Below are 23,377 nucleotides of genomic sequence, written 5' to 3' on the forward strand. Positions count from 1 at the left end.
GCAGATCTCTTCTGGAAATTGGTCTTAAAAGCCAAATTTAGGGACTTCCATGGTGGTCCAGTGTTTAACACTCCTTGTTTGCAATGCATGGGGATTTGGATTTGATCCCTGGTTGAGGAACTAGGATCCCACAAGCTGAGTGGTGTGGCCAAAAAATTAAAAAAAAAAAAAAAAGAAATTTAAAAGTGGAGGGGAAAAAACTATAGATGATCATTTGGCCTTTGTTTGTGGGAGGATGACCATGTGATAGTGGCTTTTGTGGTACTGAATTTAAGGTGATAATTTAGTATCAGCATTAGATAATTTAGTTTAGTCTCAAGTTAGAAAGTTATACCCATACAGAATGAATTATAATTTGATTTGGTTATTTGACTCTTCTTTGGATATATAAGCTGTGATGCATTTGAGGCCCTTTAGTTAATTCTGTTTTATTTAGCTACAATTGAAGCTTGAAGTACAAAATACAAGCACATGCCATCAGTGTAGTAAAAGTACTCATCCCTTCTTTGACATTCAGTCAGATTAAATTGGGCAAAACTATTGTGTAAATATTGACCAAAAGTAATGGAAATTTACTATTTCAGGAAAGATTTTAGTGAATATATTTCACCTAAAATTTACTTAAATAGGATTCTTGCTCATATTATTCATTTGATTTTGGGTCCATAGTAGGTATTTTGTTTTTGGATCTCTTGGTGAAAAGTTAATTTTTAAAAAGATTCTAAATTAACTTTTTTAGTTTAGAAGGAAAGCAAATGATTTTAAACTCCTATGCATTTTTAATTTGTCACAGTGGTATCTGGCTTTGCCTAAATACTAGCCTGTGGCATCTGTTTTTTGGTTAAATGCCTCTGTTTGGGGAGCAAACGCTAGTAGAGATACTTAGTTTAGTTGGATTGTTACAGATAATTAAGGTAAATTAGTTCTAGTCGTTTTATTGACTTGAAAAATGACGGCCCCTGTGAAGTGCTCATTTATTGAACAGTTTAAAGGAAAAAAAGGATCAAGACCGAAATGATTCTTCTAATGTCTGAGAGACATGGAAGACCCTTTAATCCTGCTCTGGGTTCGTAACTCTCGCTCTTTTGATCCACACTGCAGGGTGTGCCCCAGTTGTCCCTCTGCTTGTCAGAAGAACCAGAAGACCATATTAAGGCTGCTGCCGCCTGGGCCTTGGGGCACATTGGGAGACACACTCCTGAGCACGCACGGGCCGTCGCTGTCACAAACACTCTGCCTGTCCTGCTCTCTTTGTACATGTCAACCGAGAGTTCTGAGGATCTTCAAGTGAAAGTAAGTGCTTAATTCTTCATCGTTTTAATGAAGATTTGTTAGATTTTTAACTCATTCTTATAATATGTAATGTAAAATGTTTTAATTTTTATTGTGGACAACATCTTTTTTTTTTTTTTTTTTTGGTACACTTGATTGATTGATTTTTGTCTGTGCTGGTCTTTGCTGCTGCTCTCAGACTTTGTTTAGTTGCTGCGAGCGGAGGCTAGCCTAGTTGTGGTGTGTGGGCTTTAGGGCACTTGGGCTTCAGTAATTGAAGCTGATGGGCTCACTAGTTGTGCATGGGCTTAGTTGTTCCAAGATATATGTTATCTTCCTGGACCAGGGATGGAACCTGTGTTTCCTGCACTGCAGGGCAGTTTCTTAACCACTGACTGGACCACCAGGGAAGTCCAACAATATCATTTTTCTGAGTCAAGAAATAAGTTTATCAGAAGCATTGAGGTGACTCTTTGAAAACGAATTACCCTTGTCTCTAAAAATCAATGATAAATTTTAAAGGAAGTTCTCTATGGGTACAAAGTTTTTTGTAAAATGAATGTCTGATTGTTGCCACCTACATTTCTATTGACTTTTCTTATGGAATAGGAGTTAAATAATAGGACTTTGGAGGTGAAATTGGCCAGAGAGAACTTTAGTCCATTTTAAATTAAAAATTGAGCCTAAAAAAATTTAAAAGGAATGCCTTTCCAAAGGCATTCCTGAAGCATGAGTGACGAGTGACCTCTCCTAACTCCAAGTCTGTCTCATCTTTTAGTTATGTCTTATATTTGTTCCTTGAAAGGAAAATGACCATAAGATTCCCAAAATTAAACATTTAAAAATCTCGTATTAAAAAAATGAAGATTTCTGAAAAAAATATTACTAACTACTAAAATGGTTCATTAAACACTAATATAAAGCAGGATGGGTTTAAAAAATAATTTTAGAATTTCAAAGGAATAAAAATGTTTCCCAACATACTCCCTATTAGGAAAACATCTAACTTCTTGAAAGCAGCTCTCAGAATTAACTTGGGTTGAGGGAAATACATAGAAAAGACAATAATTCAAGATAAAATGAACAGTAAGTTAAATTGCTCTTAAATTTGAAGGAAAACAATAAAGTAACAAATAGGAAAACACATTTTACAACAACTTTGGACAGTATAATGGGACAGGAAATGTATTTGAACTGCAGTTTGAGGGACTCTGAAAGCTATCAAGTGAGTCATTTATTTATAAATTTTATAAAAGTGAATTTATGTTGATTTGATTATGTTTACATGTTTTTTCTCTACAAACTCATTGAGGGAAGTTGATTTCTAAGATTAATATTAAGATTTCTAAGATTTCCATTTTTATAAGACTTTCTAGATTAAAGCAATGATTTAATAGATTTCTATTACTTGTCTCCAATATTGAGTCTATTCCTTGGCAAAGCATGGTAGATGGTAAAATTGATAATGTGCTAAGGTCTTTTCCTGTGTAACAATTCTGTGGTTCTTTGACTTTCTGGTGAGAAAACACAAATCCATTTCCAGTTTTGAGTTGTCTAAATACAGATGATTTACATACGTGTAATTTTAACCTATGTATGTCCTTCTCTTTTTACCTCAAAATTCTTTAACCCATTATCATCATTGTCTTTCTTCCTCCCTCCCTCTCCCCCTTCCCTACTTCCTCCTCTTTCCTTCTCCCTCCTCCTCACTTCTCATCCTCCCCACCCTTACCTCTAGTGATCCAGGGAAATAAAAGAATACATCAGCTACAGCATGAATAATTAGTAGCAGAGTAGATAGTAATTATAGTTTGAGAAACCCTTGCAAATAGTCTCTTAGGGAGCGCTATATACTATTTACATGCTACCAAGTTTATATAACTTGATTTTTGATGAATGTTATGATGCTATAGTGTATAAATATCATCAGAGTAAAAATGGTTGATTACTTTTTGAAGTCAGATAATTTTTATTGTGTATTAGTTTAACAAAGGTGGTTTTGTTAAAACATTAAGGTTTACTAATAGAAGTTTCCTTCTACCTTTATTTGATACCATATTTATTTTCAGGAAATACAGTGGGTATTAAATTAAAAGTGATTTATCAATCATTATCCTGTCATCAATCTTTCCAAGGCTTTAAATCCATACAAATGTTTTCTTATTGTAGGGATTTAATCATTCTGTTTTTTTTTTTCTTCTCCAAGGTCTCTTGGATTCTATCAGTTGTTTTAAAGGCTTTAGAGTACAAGTCCAAACCCTTTGATTTGACACTATCTCAAAAGGGAAAAGTATCCAAGCACTTTAGGAACTGTCTAATGGTGTTTCTCATTTGTTATTCTGTAGCAGCTTTCAAATTACAAGGCCATGTTGAAGTTACTTTTGTTCCAAAGACATGTAAGCTTTTTGTAAGCATTCTCTAATTGGTTCTGATCCAGGAGAGCCCAGGAGCAGCCCATTGGAATTTCTTACACATTTTCACATGGTCTTACTATCTGCCTGTACCTATGTAGTTTCAAATGCCTTATGAAAACTGAAAAAAATATGTATCTTTTATATAATCATCTTACCCACATATATTTTGAAAATATTCAGGCAGTTGCATTTTCATTTGTTTTGATTCAGAGGTATTAGATGGAATTAGTTTAGTATTTGAATGGTTACAAAGCTATTCAAATAGTTATAAGACTATTTCTAACATAATTATTTAAATATTACATTCTTATTGTCTTGGTTGTTCCCCTTTGTTTTTAGCAGCTTTATTGAAATATAACTCATATTCCATATAATTTACCCATTTTAAACTATATAATTCAGTGGTTTAGTGAAGATTCACAGGTGCTACCATCGCCACAGTCTAATTTTAGAACTTTTTATTTTCCCATTAGCTGTCACTCCATGTCTTCCCTGTCTAGCCCCAGGCAACCGTTATTTTATATCTGTCTTTGAGGATTTGCCTCTTCTGGACATTTTATTTAAACAGAACCATACAATATATGTGGCCTTTTGTGCCTGGCTTCTTTCACTAAGTGTAAGTTTCAAGGTTGTAACATATATCAATATTTTGTTCCTTTTAATTACCAAATAATATTCCATTGTATTGATATACCACATTTTGCTTTTCTATTCACTGCTTGGACCTTCGGTTGTTTCTACTCCTTGACCATCATGAACAATGCCACTATGAACATAACTGTACACGTTTTTGTGTGGATGTATGTTTTCATTTCTCTTGGGTATATACCTAGGAATGGACTTGCGAGGTCATATGATAACTTTTTTTAGCATTTTGAAGAACTGTCAAACTGTTTTCCAATGTAGTTATACCATTTTGATTCCCACCAGCAATGTATGAGGGTTCTAATTTTCAACATCATTGCCATCTCTCTTTACTGTCTTTATTTTTAATTGTAGCCATCCTAGTGGGTATGAATTCATATCTCATTGTGGTTTTGATTTGCATTTCCCTGATGGATAAAGATGCTGAAATTTGTTGTCTTGTGCTTATTGGCCACTTGTATATCTTCTTTGGAGAAATATCTAATCAGACCTTTGGCCCATTTTTAAATTGGGCTATTTATGTTTTTATTATTGAGAATTTAAGGATTCTTTACATCTTATGGATACAAGTCCTTATCAGATGTATGACTTACAAATATTTTTTCCTATTCGGTGGGTTGTCTTATCATTTTATTGATAGTATTGTTTATAACAAGTCTGTAAAAAATTTTAATGAGATTCAGTTTATCTTTTTTTTTTTTCACTCCTGTGCTTTTGGAGCTATATGTGAGAAGACTTTTCCTAGCAGAGTCAAGAAGATTTACTCCTGTGTAACCCCCTCATTTAAATAACTATAGCTCTTTGGTCAGAATACTTTCAGAATAAAATTAACTTTTGAATAAAGAAGCATTTTTCATTTTAAGCAGTTTTCAAGAAAGTTCATTCATTTTCAACAATGAAACAACAACGAATAATTTTTTGTTACTCCTTTCATTTTCTGTGAAAAACAAAGTGGCATCAAGTGTTTGTCTTGAATTGACAATTTTGTTTTGCTCATTACTATTCTTATGTGTATTGTTAATAGGAAAAAAGGGTAGTATTGCTAATCACTTATTGTGGTTTCTATAAGAGCTTTGATCAGTGTGGCTAGAGTCAGCTTTTAGAAATGACAGAAAAATTAATGAATGTAGAATTGTAGATGCTACACTAGTTTGTAGGAAAACCAGGCTCAAACCCAAGTTGTCCTACACAGATAGTCCATGATTCCTTCCCTCACATCATCATGTAATATTATATATGTCTAAAGATAAACACTAACTACTAAATGCTGTGACATTTAGCAAAGTTCATAATCTCTTATTCATTATTTTGAAGTAACACATACTTGATTTTCTGACCCAGGTAAAGAAAAGGATTTGTTGACCCCACATAATTTCTGTACAATTCACAGAATAAAATTATAGGAACAATTTTATTTCACTCACAGCCACAAGTCACCAAATACAAGTCATATTTTCTAAAGGCTTATACATTTTAAACCCAACATATAACATGATCCTGTATGTAGAAAATCCTAAGGAATACACACAAACACATTCACTAATACTAGAACTAGTAAGAGTTCAACAGAATCACTGGGTAGAAGACAAATATGTAAAAACCAACTGTATTTCTGTATTTTAGTAGTGAGTAATTCAAATATGAAATTAAGAAAATAGTTTCATTTATAATAGCATAACAAGAATAAAATATTTAGGAATAAATTTAACAAAAGAAGTATAAGACTTGTACACTGAAAACTATAAAACATTGCCGAAAAAATTAAAGAAGATCTGAATAAATGAAGAGACATTCCATGTTCACAGATCGGAAGGTTTGATATTGTTAAAATGGCAATTCAATACTGTTAAAAATGATCTATATTTTCAATACAATCCCTTTCAAAATCCCAGGTGTCTTTTTTCCTCAAAAAACTTGAGAAGCTGATCCTGAGATTCATATAGAAATGCAAAGGACTTGATCTTGCCAAAACAATCTTGAAAAAAGAAAGACTTAACACTGCCCAATTTCAAAACTTACTATAAAGCTACACAAACAAGGTGCTTACAGAAAGACTATATAGATATCAATGTAGTAATCAAATAAAAAATCTGAAATGGACCCTTTTATCGTCAACTGACTTTTCCCAAAGGTGCCAAGGCAATTTAATGTTAAAAGATAGCCTTTTCAGCAAATGGTACTAGGACAATTATTATATCTTCAGACAAAAATATTAATTTGGATCCTTATCTCATACCATACGCTAGAATTAACTAAAAATGAATAATACTGATAGATCTAAATGTAAGAATTAAGATTATAAAACTCTTAGAAGAAAACATAGGAGTAAGTCTTTTTAGCCTTGGAATAGGCATTGATTTCTTAAAAATGACCCTTAAAGCACAAGTAATAAAAGAAAACACTTCAATTGGATTTCATCAAAATGAAAAACTTGTATGCCTCAGAAGACATTACTGAAAAAATGAAAAGACAAGCCACAGACTGAAAAATTACTCGCAAATCATATATTCAAGCAAGGACTTGTATTCAAAGTATATAAAGAGCTCTTACAACTCAATAATAAGAAGATACATAACCTCACTAAGCAATGGGCAAAAATGAATAGACATTTCACTGACAAATGACCAATCAGCACATAGAAAGATTCTCAACATCATTAGTCACTAGAGAAACACACATCAAAACCATAATGAGATATTACTTCACACCCACAAGAATGGCTATAATTAATGAGACAGAAAATAACAAGTGTTGATCATTCTATGGAGAATTGAACCTTCCTACACCACTGGTGACCCACTCCAGTTCTTGCCTGGAGAATCCCAGGGACAGAGGAGCCTAGTGGGCTGCTGTCTTTGGGGTTGCACAGAGTCGGACACGACTGAAGCAACTTAGCAGCAGCAGCAGCACACTACTGGTGAGAATGTAAAATGTTGCAGTCATGTTGAAAAAGAGTTTGGTAGTTTCTCAAAATATTAAACATAAATTTACCATTATCACCCAATAACTCGACTCTTCAGTATTTTCCCAAGTGAAAAAATTTGCATGTGAATCTTCATAGCAGCATTATTCATATTAGCCCAAAGTGGAATTAACCCAAATGTCCATCAACTGGTGAATGGATAAACAAAATGTGATAAATCCCTGTAATGGAATACTATTTGACAATGAAAGGAGTGAAGCACTAATATGTGCTATAACATGGATGAACCTCAGAAACATTATACTTAGCAAATGAGGCCAGAACCAAAAGTTAACATATTATGATTTCATTTATATGGATGGTCCAGAAAAGTACAATTTATAGAGACAGGAAGTAAATTAGTAATTGTCTGGGGTTGGTAGGATAAGTGGAGGAGGAAATATGGAATAACTATAAATGGGCGTGGGGTTTTTTGGGATGATGAAAATGTTCTAAAATTAGATTGTGGTGATGGTTGCCCAACTCTGTAAATTTACTAAAAATCCATTGAACCGTGCACTTAAAATGAGTGAATTTATGGTATGTAAATTATATCTCAATAGTGTTGTTAAATAATCTTAAGCCCAGATATTGACAAGTAAACAAAATCTTAACTAATAGACTAATATTTGTTTCATGCTGGATGATTCAACTGATTATTATTAATGATATACATCCTGATATAGAAGTTTATAGTCAAAAATCAAGTATATTTCTTGATGAAGGATAGTAAAGCTCAGTGGATTCCTACTGTCATTAGAGTTCTTGATTAATAACTTGACAGTCTGTCACCAACTTGGAACTGTTAGGATTGGGGTAAGGCTGTCTGGTACAGTGAATGTGGTCTCCACTGGCACATTAGTAGACTTTGTCACCAACAGCTGTTAAGTTCATCATAAAGCTCTTCATTTTGTTTTCAAACTCCAGATCACAAGACGTGACTTTTTGTCACGCTTTCATTGATTACTTACTTTGGTATGTATTTTGCTTTGTATTTCAATAGAGTAAAAAAGCCATAAAGAATATCTTACAAAAATGCACCTATTTGCCAGCTCTTGAACCATTTCTGTATGATGCTCCTCCCAATATTCTGAAGCATGTGGTTGGACAATTCAGTAAGGTAAGACATGATCTCTTAGCCTGGAAGAGGGGAAAGAGAATTAAAACGAGGTATTAGCTTGCACTGTTTTGTTGGGTCAGTGTTTTCTTCTGTAAGATGAGGGCAGGGTTTTACTATTTGATTTTACTGATCATATCGACAGGAGGGTAATATAGGTTAATAAAATTCACGTAAGTTAATAAAAGTCACACATAACTAATTCACACTTTTTTCTTTGTCATGCTTCCTCACAGCCTCTGTACTGTCTTTTTTATGTTCTTGGAGAATAGAAGAGTCAACGTGTGAAAACCTCATAACCCTTTGGTAGTTTTTCTGGTGACTCTTAGTCTCACTCAGCTGGAAACAACTGCAAAGATCCCCACAGTATTTTTTGTGAAATCCATGTATTTAACCGGAGATGCTTCCAGACAGTCATTTGGAATGTATTGGCTTATTTGGTAACCACTTTTTAACCAGCATGGCTGTCATGTTTCTTAGCTCACTGCAGACTCAAGATAGTAAGGTGGAAAGGTCAAGCTGCTGGATGGGGTTCAGCCAGAGGAACTGACTCCTGACAGCTGAGGCCAAGAGAGAGTGTGTGTGTTCCCACAGCCGTGGATGGCCCGGAGGGGAACCCTAAGTCATCAAGAAGTGGTCAGGTTGTGTTCAGGTTGGATTTAGGAAAATAGGGTCTTTGAAATTAGTATCTCGGTGTGACTGTGAGCTCAGGCTCTGGAGCTGGGTTGCCTGGGTTTCTACTAGCAGCAATACCTTTGACGACGTCTTGACCTCTCTAAATCTTAGTGTAATTACCCATAGACTGGGACTAATAAGAGAACCTATTTTATAGGGTCATGTAAAGATTAATGAGTTGTTATATGTATAGAGTTTAGCCTAATCCCAGGCACTCAAAAAAAAAAAAAACAAAAAACCCCACAAAACCCCAAAAAGTTGTTTTTGAGAAATAAAACATAAAAGTGCTAAAGGCTGATTTTAAAAAATTAATAAAAATGGATGGGGGCCAAATTCACCTGAAGCATCAGTTATAAGGCTGTATAAAGGAGGTACTACTGTTGTGTACTATGTTTCTACAAATAATAAACAAAAACTGTATGTTGTTAAAATGTTTAAGCTAGGCCCTACAGCTGAATAGGTCTAGTTTTAGGTATTCCTCTGAAAGATCATACTGTCTTTGACTCATTTCTGTGATCTGCAACATCTTGCTGCCCCTTAAGCACCATAGTCACTGTATGGTAGAAGGTTTTACATTGCTGAAGCCCCCTCAGGATATAGCTCTGTGTATCAAACACCTGTGCTCTGTCTTCTTCCTTCTAAGAAAATAATGAGACTTCCCTGTGGTCCAGTGGCTAAGACTCTGTGCTCCCAGTGCAGGGGGCCCAGGTTTAATACGTGGTTGGGGAATTAGATCCCGTATGACGCATCGAAGATCCCACGTGTTGCCGCTAAGACCTGGCGCAGTCAAATAAATACATTAAAAAAAAAGAAAAAAAAATGAAAATAATCAACCTTTGTTTTCTGGATGCTAAGTAAGAAAGCAACCAGTTAATTTGATCAGCTAAGAGGGAGGAAGGTGTAAGGGGACGAGTAGATCATCTACAGACAGTCATCACCTCTTGTGAGTAGCTGACATTATTTCTGAAAGTTTCATTTCATACTCTAATCTTTTAGGCTACCAGGAGTGAGATATTCTAGTTTTATTGAACTTGCTGTGAAAACGAACACTACCCTGAACTGAGTTCAAAATAAGTCACTTTTAAAGTAAGTCAGTGGGATTTGTGGAAGTTAGCTAAGATAAAATAAACACAATACCGCATACCACATACTCTTATGAATGTACCTTTAGGAATATTTGCTTCAGGTAGAATTTTACCTTTTCTTAATCTAAGGATCCAGAGCACTAGAAAAGAGAGAGGAAAGCAAGGCAGAAGATAAAAAGATATTAATTTAAAAGATAAGAGGTAATAAAAACTCTCCAGGCCAAACAAAATATTTAAAGCCTATAGGCATTTCTGTTTTTTAGAAACATGCGCACTTAGTGTCATCTTTTATTGTCCAGTTGATGTGTATTATCATTATAATAGCAAAATCCCTTTGTAGTTTTAGTTTTGTTAAATGCCTACATGATAAGCATTAAGGGATAGACAAAAAATAGTTAAGACCAAGTTCTTTTTCAAGGAACTTGATAATTGAGCTGGGGGACTGGATGAAACAATCATAAAACACTTCAATGTGCTAGACTTCATGATAAACTTTTAAAATTTTTATCTTTTAATAGCTTATGGGATCTTAGTTTCCTGATCAGGGATCGAACCTGTGCCCTCTGCAGTGGAAGTGCGGAGTCTTAGTAACTCCTGGACCACCAGGGAAGTCCCTGATAGTTAAACTATTATGTGGCAAGTGCACTGAAAGGGGTCTAACAGAATGCTTTGAGGGAGGAAATGTACCCAGCTCAGCCTGGGAAAGAGAGTAGGAGTGTCCCAGAGAAAGTTTCTTAAAGGCAGTTACCCCCAAGTAATGGGAGAAGTGTGTGGAGGGCAGAAGGGATTTTGAAGAGGAGGAAGCAGCATAGGCAAAGCAAAAAATGCTTCAGATGCACCCTTTGAGGTCATTGAAACACAATTTAGTGTAGAGGTTGGTATGGAAGGACTTCGGAGAGGTATTTAGGACCTGAGTCACAAAAGGGCCCCTGAGCTTGCCTGTAACTTTGGAGAGACCTTGAATGGCTGTAAGCGAAGGACGGCCCCTGTAGTATATCATACCTATATGGTTGGATCTCTATTACCTTTGGCTTTATTCCATCCCCACAGCATACCAAGTTGATACATTTCCAAAAAGGCTGCATTTTTCTTGCAATCATTTGCAAATTTAGGCTCATTATGTTCCAGTTATATTAGACATAAATTCTCTTTTTCATTTCTTCATATATTATTGCTTTTCAAGAGTAAAAATCCAGCTTGGGAAAGAAAAGCTGACACTTTTATGTGCTTCACTTTTCAAGGTGCTGCCACATGATAGCAAAGCTCGACGACTTTTTGTAACAAGTGGTGGACTTAAAAAGGTGCAAGAGATAAAAGCAGAACCTGGATCTCTCCTTCAAGAATATATCAACAGCATTAACAACTGTTACCCAGAAGAAATAGTAAGGTAGGAAAAATGGACTTTGGGAAGGTCAATGTTATTCTGTTTTTCTCTTCTCAAATTGAGATTTTTATATCCACTATGTGAAAACGTGGACTTTGAAATAGCACAGAAGACCAAAATATACTTCTCCCTCAATCTTTTTTATCCTTCAAATTAAATGATGTTCTGATTGACACATACTTTTCCAAATGAAACTGAAATGTCATTTGAGACATTTCTGTACTAATTTAGTATGTGCTTTACTAAAGTGTACCTCAAAACAGAGTTCAAAGTAAATTATCAACTGTTAATAGAAACTGTTTGATTTTCATAGTTCCCTGCATATTGTTTCTCTGCCTTAAGCTCACATTCATATCAATGAGACTATTATTACAAATTACAAATTACTGCTATTACAGACAGAAAGGAGATGTTGATGGAATACTCAGTTCAGTTCAGTCGCTCAGTCATGTCCTACTCTTTGCGACCCCATGGACTACAGGATGCCAGGCTTCTCTGTCCGTCACCAATTTCCAGAGCTTGCTCAAACTCATGTCCATTGAGTTGGTGATGCCATCCAACCATCCTCTGTCGTCCCCTTCTCCTCCTTCCTTCAATCTTTCCCAGCATCAGGGTCTTTTCCAATGAGTCAGTTCTTTGCATCATGTGGCCAAAGTATTGGAGTTTCAGCTTTAACATCAGTCCTTCCAATGAATATTCAGGATTGATTTCCTTAGGATTGACTGGTTTTGTCTCCTTGCAGTCCAAGGGACTCTCAAGAGTCTTCTCTAACATCACAGTTCAAAAGCATCAATTCTTCAGCGTTCAGTTTTCTTTATGGTCCAACTCTCACATCCATACATGACTACTGGAAAAACCATAGCTTTGACTAGATGGACCTTTGTCGGCAAAGTGATGTCTCTGCTTTTTATATGCTATCTAGGTTGGTCATAGCTTTTCTTCCAAGGAGCAAGCACCTTTTTAATTTCATGGCTGCAGTCACCATCTGCAGTGATTTTTGAGCCCAAGAAAATAAAGTCTGTCACTGTTTCCACTGTTTCCCCATCTATTTCCCATGAAGTGATGGGACCAGATGCCATGATCTTCATTTTTTGAATGTTGAGTTTTAAGCCAGCTTTATCACTCTCCTCTTTCACTTTCATCAAGAGGCTCTTTAGTTCCTCTTTGCCTTCTGCTATAAGGGTGGTGTCATCTGCATGTCTAAAGTTATTGATATTTCTCTCAGCAGTCTTGATTCCAGCTTGTGCTTCATCCAACCTGGCATTTCACATGATGTACTCTGCATATAAGTTAAATAAGCAAGGTGACAGTATACAGCCTTGACGTACTCCTTTCCCAATTTGGAACCAGTCCATTGTTCTATGTCTGGTTCTAACTGTTGCTTCTTGACCTGCATAAAGATTTCTCAGGAGGCAAGTAAGGTGGTTTGGTATTCCCATCTGTTGAATTTTCCACAGTTTGTTGTGATCCACACAATCAAAGGCTTTGGTGTAGCCAATAAAGCAGAAATAGATGTTTTTCTACTCAGCCATAAAAAAAGAATGAAATATTGCTGTTTGCAGCAACATGGATGCAACTAGAGATTATCATAATAAGTGAAGTAAATCAGAAAGACAAATACTATATGATATCACTTATATGTGGAATCTAAAATATGTCACAAATGAACCTATCTATAAAACAGGAATAGACTCACATACATAGAGTACAGACTTGGGTTGCCAAGGGTGAGGAAAGACTGTGAGGTGGAATTAGCAGACATAAACTATTATATAGGATGTTTAAACAACAAGGTCCTACTGTATAGCACAGGGAAGTATATTCAATGTCCTTTGACAAACCATAATGGAAAAGAATATAAAGAGAAGAATGTCTATATGTGTATAACTGAGTCACTGTGCTGTATAGCAGAGATTTGCACAACATTATAAATCAACTACATCAATAAAAGAATAGAAAGTGATGTTGAATGGCAAAAAGAAAGTTACTATCTGTATCTGAAAAAAATAATATTTATGAAATGCAGGTTCTTCATTGTAATGTAGCTACTGCTAAGTCACTTCAGTTGTGTCCGACTCTGTGCGACCCCATAGATGGCAGCCCACCAGGCTCCCCCGTCCCTGGGATTCTCCAAGCAAGAACACTGGAGTGGGTTGCCATCTCCTTCTCCATTGCGTGAAAGTGAAAAGTGAAAGTGAAGTCGCTCAGTTGTATCTGACTCTTAGTGACCCCATGGACTGCAGCCTACCAGGCTCCTCCGCCCATGGGATTTTCCAGGCAAGAGTACTGGAGTGGGGTGTCATTGCCTTCTTTGAGTAATGTAGCAGGAAGCTATTTTCAAGATTAATTTTTAATTTATTTTTAAAATTGGTGTATAGTTGCTTTACAATATTGTGTTAGTTTTTGCTATACAACAAAGTGAATCAGCTATATGTATACACATAGCCCCTCCCTCTTGAGCCTCCCTCTCACCGCCCTAGGTCATAACAAAGCACCGAGTTGAGCTCCCTGTGCTGTACAGCAACTTCCAACTGGCTATCTGTTGTGCATACGGTAGTGTGTAGACAGTAGTCAGTGCTACTCTCTCAATTCATCCCACCCTTGTCTTCTCCCATGGTGTCTCTATGTCTGCATATCCATTCCTGCCCTGCAAATAGGTTCATCAGTGCCATTTTTCTAGATTCCATATATATGTGTTAATATTTGTTTTTCTCCCTCTGACTTACTTCACTCCATGTGACAGACTCTAGGTTCATCCACATGATGACAGATGACCCAATTTCATTCCTTTTTATGGCTGAGTAATATTCCATTACTTATGTGTACCACATCTTCTTTATCCATTCATCTGTTGATGGACATCTAGGTTGCTTCCATGTCCTGGCTATTGTAAATAGTGCTGCAGTGAACCCTGGGATGCATGTGTCTTTTGAATTATGGTATTCTCGGGGTATACTCAGGAGTGGGATTGCTAGGTCATAAGGTGGTTCTATTTTTAGTTTTTTAAGGAACCTCTATACAGTTTTCCATAGTGACTGTACCAATTACATTCCCACCAACAGTGTAGGAGTATTCCATTTTCTCTACATAATCGCCAGCATTTAGTAATCAATATAAAAATCATTAATGAGCTATTTGACATTTTTTATACTAAGTTCTGGAAATCTGGTGGGCATTTTGTCACTTCCAGTACATCTCAATTTAGATATTAAATTTCATTGGAAATACATGATGTGTATTTAGATTACATAAAGTTTACAGTTGAAAAAGTAGATATGCAAGTTGTTCCAAACACACTTAAATTTTTTCCAACAACTGAGTTGAATATCAGTTATTAACATTTTTAAAATTTAATATAAAAGTCAGTTCCTCAGTCATATTCCTAGGGCTCAAGAGCCACCCTAGCTAGTGGCTACCATGTGAAACATTACGATTTTTAAAGTTTTGGTTTTTCTAAATCCACTCTTTACCATTTCTATAAAAAGTATTTACCTTGCATCTAATGCATTTATCAGACCTAGGAAGGTGAGGCCTGCTTTAAAATTTATGACTAACGCATAGAGAAACAGCTGTAACTTCCTTGGTCTAGGAATACTTGGAAGAGACTCACTGTTTAGGGGCAATTTTTCTTAAGGGTAGGAGGCCTTTTGGGACTTCTTAAGTGCTCAGTGGGAAAGAATCTGCCTGCCAATGCAGGAAACACAAGAGATGTGGATTCAGTTCCTGGATTGGGAAGATCCCATGGAGAAGGAAATGGCAACCCACTCCCATATTCCTGCTGAGATGATCCCATGGACAGAGAAGCCTGGCAGGCTACAGTCCATGGGGTTGCAAAGAGTCAGACACAAGTGAGCAACTGAGCACTCACACAAACCTTTGGTGGAGAAATATTCTTTAATGTAGCTCTTTATGTATGCATGTATGTACATGTTTATCTGTGACTGCTTATAAGCGCGCTATTAAGAAAACACAGCTCTTCTATCCACAGTAACTTGACAAAATGTTGGAGAAATTAATGTAACATAAATTATGAGTTTTTAAGTCAAGCACATGAGGAGAGATAAAGATAATTAACAAAGGATAAAGTAAGTTTTGAACGTTAGGTTTTATCTGGAGAAAACACCTTAGGAGGTTTAATTATTCCAAATGTTTTAGAAAATTTTAAATTACACTTGCTAGTTTTTTTAATCCATTTATTGTATCATATATTTATTGTTGTGATCCACACAGTCAAAGACTTTGGTGTAGTCAATAAAGCAGAAGTAGATGCTTTTCTGGAATTCCAGAAAATTGTGGATATCTACAATATCCACAACTGGATATTGTTTTCTCTTTTTCAATGATCCAATGGATGTTGGCAATTTGATCTCTTGTCCCTCTGCTTCTTCTAAATCCAGCTTGAACATCTGGAAGTTCTCAGTTCATGTACTGTTGAAGCCTGTCTTGGAGAATTTTGAGCATTACTTTGCTGGCATGTGAGATGAGTGCAATTGTGCGGTAGTTTGAACATTCTTTGGCATTTCCTTTCTTTGGGATTGGAATGAAAACTGACCTTTTCCAGTCCTGTGGCCACTGCTGAGTCTTCCAAATTTGCTGGCATTTTGAGTGCAGCACTTTCATAGCATCATCTTTTAGGATTTGAAGTAGCTCAACTGGAATTCCATCACCTTCACTAGTTTTGTTCGTAGTGATGCTTCCTAAGGCCCTCACTTGACTTCTTATTCCAGGATGTCTGGCTCCAGGTGAGTGATCACACCATTGTGGTTATCTGGGTCATTAAGATCTTTTTTGTATAGTTCTTTTGTGTATTCTTGCCACCTCTTCTTAATTATCTTCTGCTTCTATTAGGTCCATACTGTTTCTGTCCTTTATTAGGCCCATCTTTGCATGAAATGTTCCCTTGGTATCTCTAGTTTTTTTGAAGAGATCTCTAGTCTTTCCCATTCTATTGTTTCCCTCTATTTCTTTGCATAGATCACTTAGGAAGGCTTTCATGGCTTTCCTTGCTATTCTTTGGAACTCTGCATTCAGATGGTTATATCTTTCCTTTTCTCTTTGCCTTTAGCTTCTCTTCTTTTCTCAGCTATTTGTAAGCCCTCCTCAGACAACCATTTTGCATTTTGCCTTTTTGCATTTCTTTTTCTTGGGGATGCTTTTGATCACTGCCTCCTGTACAGTGTCACGAACCTCTGTACATAGTTCTTCAGGCACTCTGTCTATCAGATCTAATCCCTTGAATCTATTTGTCACTTCCACTGTATAGTCATAGGAGTTGATTTAGGTCATACCTGAATGGTCTAGTGGTTTTCCCTACTTTCTTCAATTTAAGTCTGAATTTGGCAATAAGGAGTTTATGATCTGAGCCACAGTCAGCTCCTGGTCTTGTTTTTGTTGACTGTATAGAGCTTCTTCATCTTTGGCTGCAAAAAATATAATCAATCTGATTTCGGTATTGACCATCTGGTTGTTCATGGGTAGAGTCATCTCTTGTGTTGTTAGAAGAGGGTGTTTTGTATGACCAGTGTGTTCTCATGGCAAAACTCCATTAGCCTTTGCCCTGCTTCATTTTGTACTCCAAGGCCAAACTTGCCTGTTACTCCAAGTATTTCTTGACCTACTACTTTTGTATTCCAGTTTCCTATGATGAAAAGGACATTTTTTTTGGTGTTAGTTCTAGAAGGTCTTGTAGGTCATCATAGAACTGTTCAACCTCAGCTTCTTGGCATTAGTGGTTGGAGCATAGACTTGGATTACTGTTGCCTTGGAAAGGAACAGAGATCATTCTGTCATTATGGAGATTGCACTCAAGTACTGCATTTTGGACTCTTTTGTTGACTATGAGCGCTACTCCATTTCATCTAAGGATTTCTTGCCCACAGTAGTAGACATAAGGGTCATCTGAATTAAATTCACCCATTCTGGTCCATTTTAGTTCACTGTTGCCTAAAACAGCCATCTCCTATTTGACCACTTCCAATTTACCTTGATTCATGGACCTAACTTTCCAGTTCCTATGCAGTATTGTTCCTTACAGCATTGAACTTTACTTCTACCACCAGTCACATCCACAACTGGATATTGTTTTTGCTTTGGCTCCATCTCTTCTTCTTTCTGGAATTATTTCACCACTCTTCTCCAGTAGCATATTGAGTACCTACTGACCTGGGGAGTTTATCTTTTTCAATGTCATATCTTTTTGCCTTTTCATACTGTTCATGGGGTTCTCAAGACAAGAATAGTGAAGTGCTTTGCCATTCACTTCTCTAGTAGACTGCATTTTGTCAGAACTTTCCACCATGACCCGTCTGTCTTGGGTGACCCTACATGGCATGGCTCATAGTTTCATTGAGTTAGACAAGGCTGTGATCCATGTGCCTCCTGAGAAATCTGTGTGCAGGTCAAGGAGCAACAGTTAGAGCTGTACATAGAACAACCGACTGATTTCAAATTGGGAAAGGAGTACATCAAGGGTGTACATTGTCACCCTACTTATTAACTTATATATAGAGTACATCATGTGAAATGCTGGGCTGTATGAAGCACAAGTTGGAATCAAGACTGCTGAGAGAAATATCAATAACCTCAGACATGCAGATGACACCACCCTTATAGCAGAAGGCAAAGAGGAACTAAAGAGCCTCTTGATGAAAGTGAAAGAGAAGAGTGATAAAGCTGGCTTAAAACTCAACATTCAAAAAATGAAAACCATGGCATCTGGTCCTATCACTTCATGGGAAATACATGGAGAGACAATGGAAGCAGTGACAGACTTTATTTTTTTGGGCTCCAAAATCACTGCAGATGGTGACTGCAGCCATGAAATTAAAAGGGGTTTTCTCCTTAGAAGAAAAGCTATGACCAACCTAGACAGCATATTAAAAAGCAGAGACATCACTTTGCTGACAAAGGTCCATCTAGTCAAAGCTATGGTTTTTCCAGTAGTCATGTATGGATGTGAGAGTTGGACCATAAAGAAAACTGAACGCTGAAGAATTGATGCTTTTGAACTGTGGTGTTGGAGAAGATTCTTGCGAGTCCCTTGGACTGCAAGGAGATGAAACCAGTCAGCCATAAGGAAATCAATCTGAATATTCTTTGAAAAGACTGATGCTGAAGCTCCAATACTTTGGCTACTTTGAAAATACCCTTTCTTTGCCATTGCACTGATACTCCTTAAATGTTTTGCTGTGTTTCTGGTACAGTCTCGTGAGCTGGTGTTCTCTTCCTTGATTGTTTCTAACCTCATACACAAAGCATTCCTGCAGTATAATTGGTTGGTGTAGTAGAGATTTCATTCAGAGAATTATTTCAGATAAATATCTTCATTGAATCTTTTGTGCCTACTGTGCTAAATCTTTTCACAAAGATCTAATAAAAAATTTTCTTTTTCAGGTATTATTCCCCTGGATATTCAGAAACACTTCTGCAGAGAGTGGACAGCTATCAACCACTTACTAACTGAGCAAAGTTACATTTTTATGCTCGAATTGATAGCAAAGTATTTGTGAATGATATTTGTTAAAGCTCTTTCTAAGTATTTGAGCTAAATACATACTAATTTAGTCAATGTGAAATACTTTTGGATAATATTTTCTAAATTTATGTAACACTTTAAAAAACTAGTGGTTTGAATGTATGAGGAACTAGTCACGATCCTTTGCATAGGATCTGATGGAAAGGCAAATTTAAAAAACACAATAAAGGGTCTTCACAAATTTGTTATTGTTCCATTAAAGACCACACATGCACACACTTCTAACTAGATATAGACAAAAGATAGTGTTCAGAAACGCTTAATTAATTTGCCAGTTCCTCATGGGCACAGTCAAGGAAGACTGGCCTTGGGAAGTCTAGTGATATCCAAAGGAAGTAGTTGCAAGAGGACACAGATGACAAAGTGCAAGGCATTTGAAAGATGCTGATGCTGGTTACACAAATGCATTATCTGAACACATGAACTCTATGGGTAACCTGGCAGGTTTCCCTAAGAATTTAGGAAGTTTCCTCTTCCTCCTAAGTTTTCTACCTCTCATCTTACTCTTCCCTAAACTGTTCCTTACCTTTCCTGGGGCTGGACAGGGTAGAAGTCAATATTAAGCACTATACTATTGCAGACATCCCTCTCCTGCTCATTGAAAGGTTTCATCTTAGTCTAGGCCTACTATTGAAGCAATCAAGTCAAGGGGGTCCTCAGTGTTCCCTTGTCCTAGTTTCACAGTCCCAAGTTTCAAAAGTCAGATTTTCAGGGATTTAAGGAAAAACTTGAAAAGGATACCATTCGACTCAGACTTTACATGCATTTTCACAAATGGAGCTGAAAGGAAGATAAGAGGGAGCTGTGATAACATTTTAAATAAAAAAAGCATTAGTATTAAATGCTGGGCTGGAAGAAGCATAAGCTGGAATCAAGATTGCTGGGAGAAATATAATAACCTCAGATATGCAGATGACACCACCCTTATGGCTGAAAGTGAAGAAGACTTAATGGCCTCTTGATGAAAGTGAAAGAGGAGAGTGAAAAAGTTGGCTTAAAGCTCAACATTCAGAAAACGAAGATCATGGCATCTGGTCCCATCACTTCATGGGAAATAGATGGGGAAACAGTGGAAACAGTGTCAGACTTTATTTTGGGGGGCTCCAAAATCACTGCAGATGGTGATTGGAGCCATGAAATTAAAAGATGCTTACTCCTTAGAAGGTAAGTTATGACCAACCTAGATAGCATATTCAAAAGCAGAGACATTACTTTGCCAACAAAGGTCTGTCTAGTCAAGGCTATGGTTTTTCTAGTAGTCATGTATGGATGTGAGAGTTGGACTGTGAAGAAAGCTGAGCATCGAAGAATTGATGCTTTTGAACTGTGGTGTTGGAGTAGACTCTTGAGAGTCCCTTGGACTGCAAGGAGATCCAACCAGTCCATTCTAAAGGAGACCAGTCCTGGGTGTTCATTGGAAGGACTGATGCTGAGGCTGAAACCCTAATACTTTGGCCACCTCATGCAAAGAGTTGACTCATTGGAAAAGACCCTGATGCTGGGAGGGATTGGGGGCAGGAGGAGAAGGGGACAACAGAGGATGAGATGACTGGATGGCATCACTGACTTGATGGACATGAGTCTGAGTGAACTCTGGGAGTTGGTGATGGACAGGGAGGCCTGGCGTGCTGCGATTCATGGGGTCGCAAAGAGTCGGACACGACTGAGCGACTGAACTGAACTGATTGTACTTTTTATTTTTCCTGTGTGGTGTTTCTAACCTTGGGGAATATATGATTGGATTCAGGAGTCTTGGTTAGTTGGCATGTGTGTGTGTCTTTTTTTTTTTTTTTTTTTAAAGGGACGTTCCTGATAGTGATCTACCCTGGAGGCCTGAAGAGGAAGTAAGTGATAACCAGAGAGCCCCTTGAACATAGTTTCCAATCAGGTTAGCCTTCAGGTTTCCTAATTGGACTCTTTTTTTTTCCCCCTCTCAAAAGAAACCTATCCATTTATTCTTGATATTTTCTAGATTAATCTTTATCATCATTTTCTAATAATATATAGCTTTGTTGTATCTTTTAAAATTTCATCAAACCCAAGATAATCCCATTTCTTTTTGCCTTGTATCAGTCTAGCAAATGTTATGGGAATGGTGAATTTCTCATTATGTATTTCTTGCTATTATATTTTATGTTTGAAAAATTTCACTTCTTACATCATTTCATACTTACCAAATAGTTTTAAACTAAGGAAAATAAAACATTTAATGGAGTTTGAATGGGTGCTTCAAGGTAATCATATGCAATTTGGAAAATGTATGCTATGAAATGTTTCTTGGCTTAAAGTAAAATGAAGCTTTCTTTATTCTTTGAAAAGTCTATTAAGAGATTAAAAAATTTTTTTTGTCTATTTATACTAGAGGAAAAATAGCACTTGTTCTCTATTCTTTGTTATTTTCACCCCTGGTTTGAATTTTGTCAATTCCAATCCTCTGGCCTTAGCAAACCCTGTCTTACTATTTCCCCTCCCTGGCCCTTGAAGTTTATTTGAAATTTGACTGTCCTTAGGATATCTCATTTAACTTAGATGAACAGCAATTTATTTTTAGGACTTCGGGAACAGAGTGGTTGAATCTTACTATTGTTTGAACTTTATTCATTCAGTCACCTGTTGCGGAAATAGGTGCATACGCATCAGTGATGCCTGGAAGGAGATTAACATTTGGGTTCTAGTCATGTCTGTCAATTAGTAAGACTGATAATACTTGTTCAGCTGACTCATAAGATGCTTATGAAGATAGCTTGCATTGATGCATAAAACAATTTTGTCAACTATTCTATTCTGTACAAACCAATATGTGATTTATGGACAATCTGATAGTCGTCCATGAGTATACTTTTTGCCAGCAATTGGGCACACCAGGCCCCACACTCTTAGATAAGTGGAGTTTATACCAGATGATTTATGATAAAGAAAAGCTAAATTTCCTGCCCTCATGGAGTTTTCTAATATAAACACATTTGCCCAGACACAGGGAGTAAAATAGATAGAAGACACTGAACACCAAACAGGCATATTTCATGCAGCATGTAAAAACAAATGACAACCTCATATTTACAACAGGAGGCTGATCTGTTTTTCTAACCTTTCCTCTCAAACTATCCCCTTAAATACAGGATTAAAGATTTGCTTGTTTCTAAACTTGATTTGAGGTCCTGCTTAACATAAACTCTGAACTTAAATTCCTGGGTAAGGCCATCTCCAATTCAAGATGTCAAGTTTAGAAACTAACCTTGAAAGAATGAAGGATTTTTCTGTTGTGTTTTCAGATCTCCAACCCTTTCCTTAAATTCATAAACCCTGACCTTAAATTCCTGGGTAAGGCCAACTCCAGTCTAAGATGTTAAATTTAGAAACTGACCTTGAAAGCATGAAAGATTTGTTGTGTTTTCCAGTCATCTAACTTTGATTAAGTTAGGTGCTAGCAAATGGTGAGGTTTGTGTATACTGTGTTTTATTTTGCTACAAAATTCACTGTTTAGACAAAACAGATTTGTAGCTCTTCTGTTTCAGAGAATAAAAGGATTAAATGACCGTCTTAATTATAACTATTGCATTTACCCATTGGTTAAGGCACTTTTTACTTTTTTTAGGATCAAACTGGCTTTTAGTTTAATTATTTTTTTAATTGTATAGTTGATTTGCAATGTTATAATAGCTTCAGGTGTACAACACAGTGATTCAATAATTCTATAGTTTATACTGCATTTAAAGTTATTATAAAATACTAGCTGTATTCCCTGTGCTGTTTAATGTATCCTTTTATACGTAGTAATTTGTGCCTCTTAATTCCCTACCCCTAACTTGCCCTTCCCCCTTTCCCTCTTCCCACTGGTAACCACTGTATCTGTGTCTGTTTCTGTTTTATTATATTCATTTCTGTATTTTTTATATTCCACATACAAGTGAGATCATGCAGTATTTGTCTTTGTCTGACTTAGTTCATGTAGCATAATTCCCTCCCAAATCCATCCATGTTGTTACATCAACTATTAGTTTCTTTTACCTTGTTTTGTCACTGACAACTGTAAGGAGAGAAGAGGAGGAATTTGGACCATTAATTTGCAGCATGTCTTACTGACAGTTAAATACAGTGGTTTGTTCTGTTTTCTGAAGGTTATTTAATTAAATTCATGACCTAGGAAGCTAACTAGCCCCACATCTAAAATAATTGCTTCTCTGTTGGTGAGATGTAAAGCCGGGATTGATTTTCTCCTGGCTGAGAGCTCTCCTTTCTGAGTCATGAATGTCATCTCCACTCTCCTCCCCACATAATTTGATCTCTG

General features: G+C 36.5%; 1 protein-coding gene across 2 annotated transcripts in view; it reads left to right on the forward strand.

Annotated features, from left to right (window-relative positions):
- SPAG6 (sperm associated antigen 6) overlaps positions 1-19,256 on the forward strand; it is a 63,139-nt gene extending 43,883 nt beyond the window's left edge. The window contains exons 8-11 of one of the 2 annotated variants that reach the window (XM_055543788.1): positions 1,102-1,293; positions 8,297-8,413; positions 11,412-11,557; positions 18,947-19,256. In XM_055543788.1, the coding sequence (XP_055399763.1) occupies positions 1,102-1,293; positions 8,297-8,413; positions 11,412-11,557; positions 18,947-19,016 (525 nt within the window). In that variant the 3' untranslated portion in view covers positions 19,017-19,256. The remainder of the gene's footprint in view (positions 1-1,101; positions 1,294-8,296; positions 8,414-11,411; positions 11,558-18,946) is intronic. The other variant, XM_055543789.1, reaches the window with a different exon arrangement.
- Positions 19,257-23,377: the final 4,121 nt, after the last annotated feature.

The sequence above is a fragment of the Bubalus kerabau genome, chromosome 13 (assembly GCF_029407905.1).
Source record: "Bubalus kerabau isolate K-KA32 ecotype Philippines breed swamp buffalo chromosome 13, PCC_UOA_SB_1v2, whole genome shotgun sequence".
Classification (NCBI taxonomy): Eukaryota; Metazoa; Chordata; class Mammalia; order Artiodactyla; family Bovidae; genus Bubalus; species Bubalus kerabau.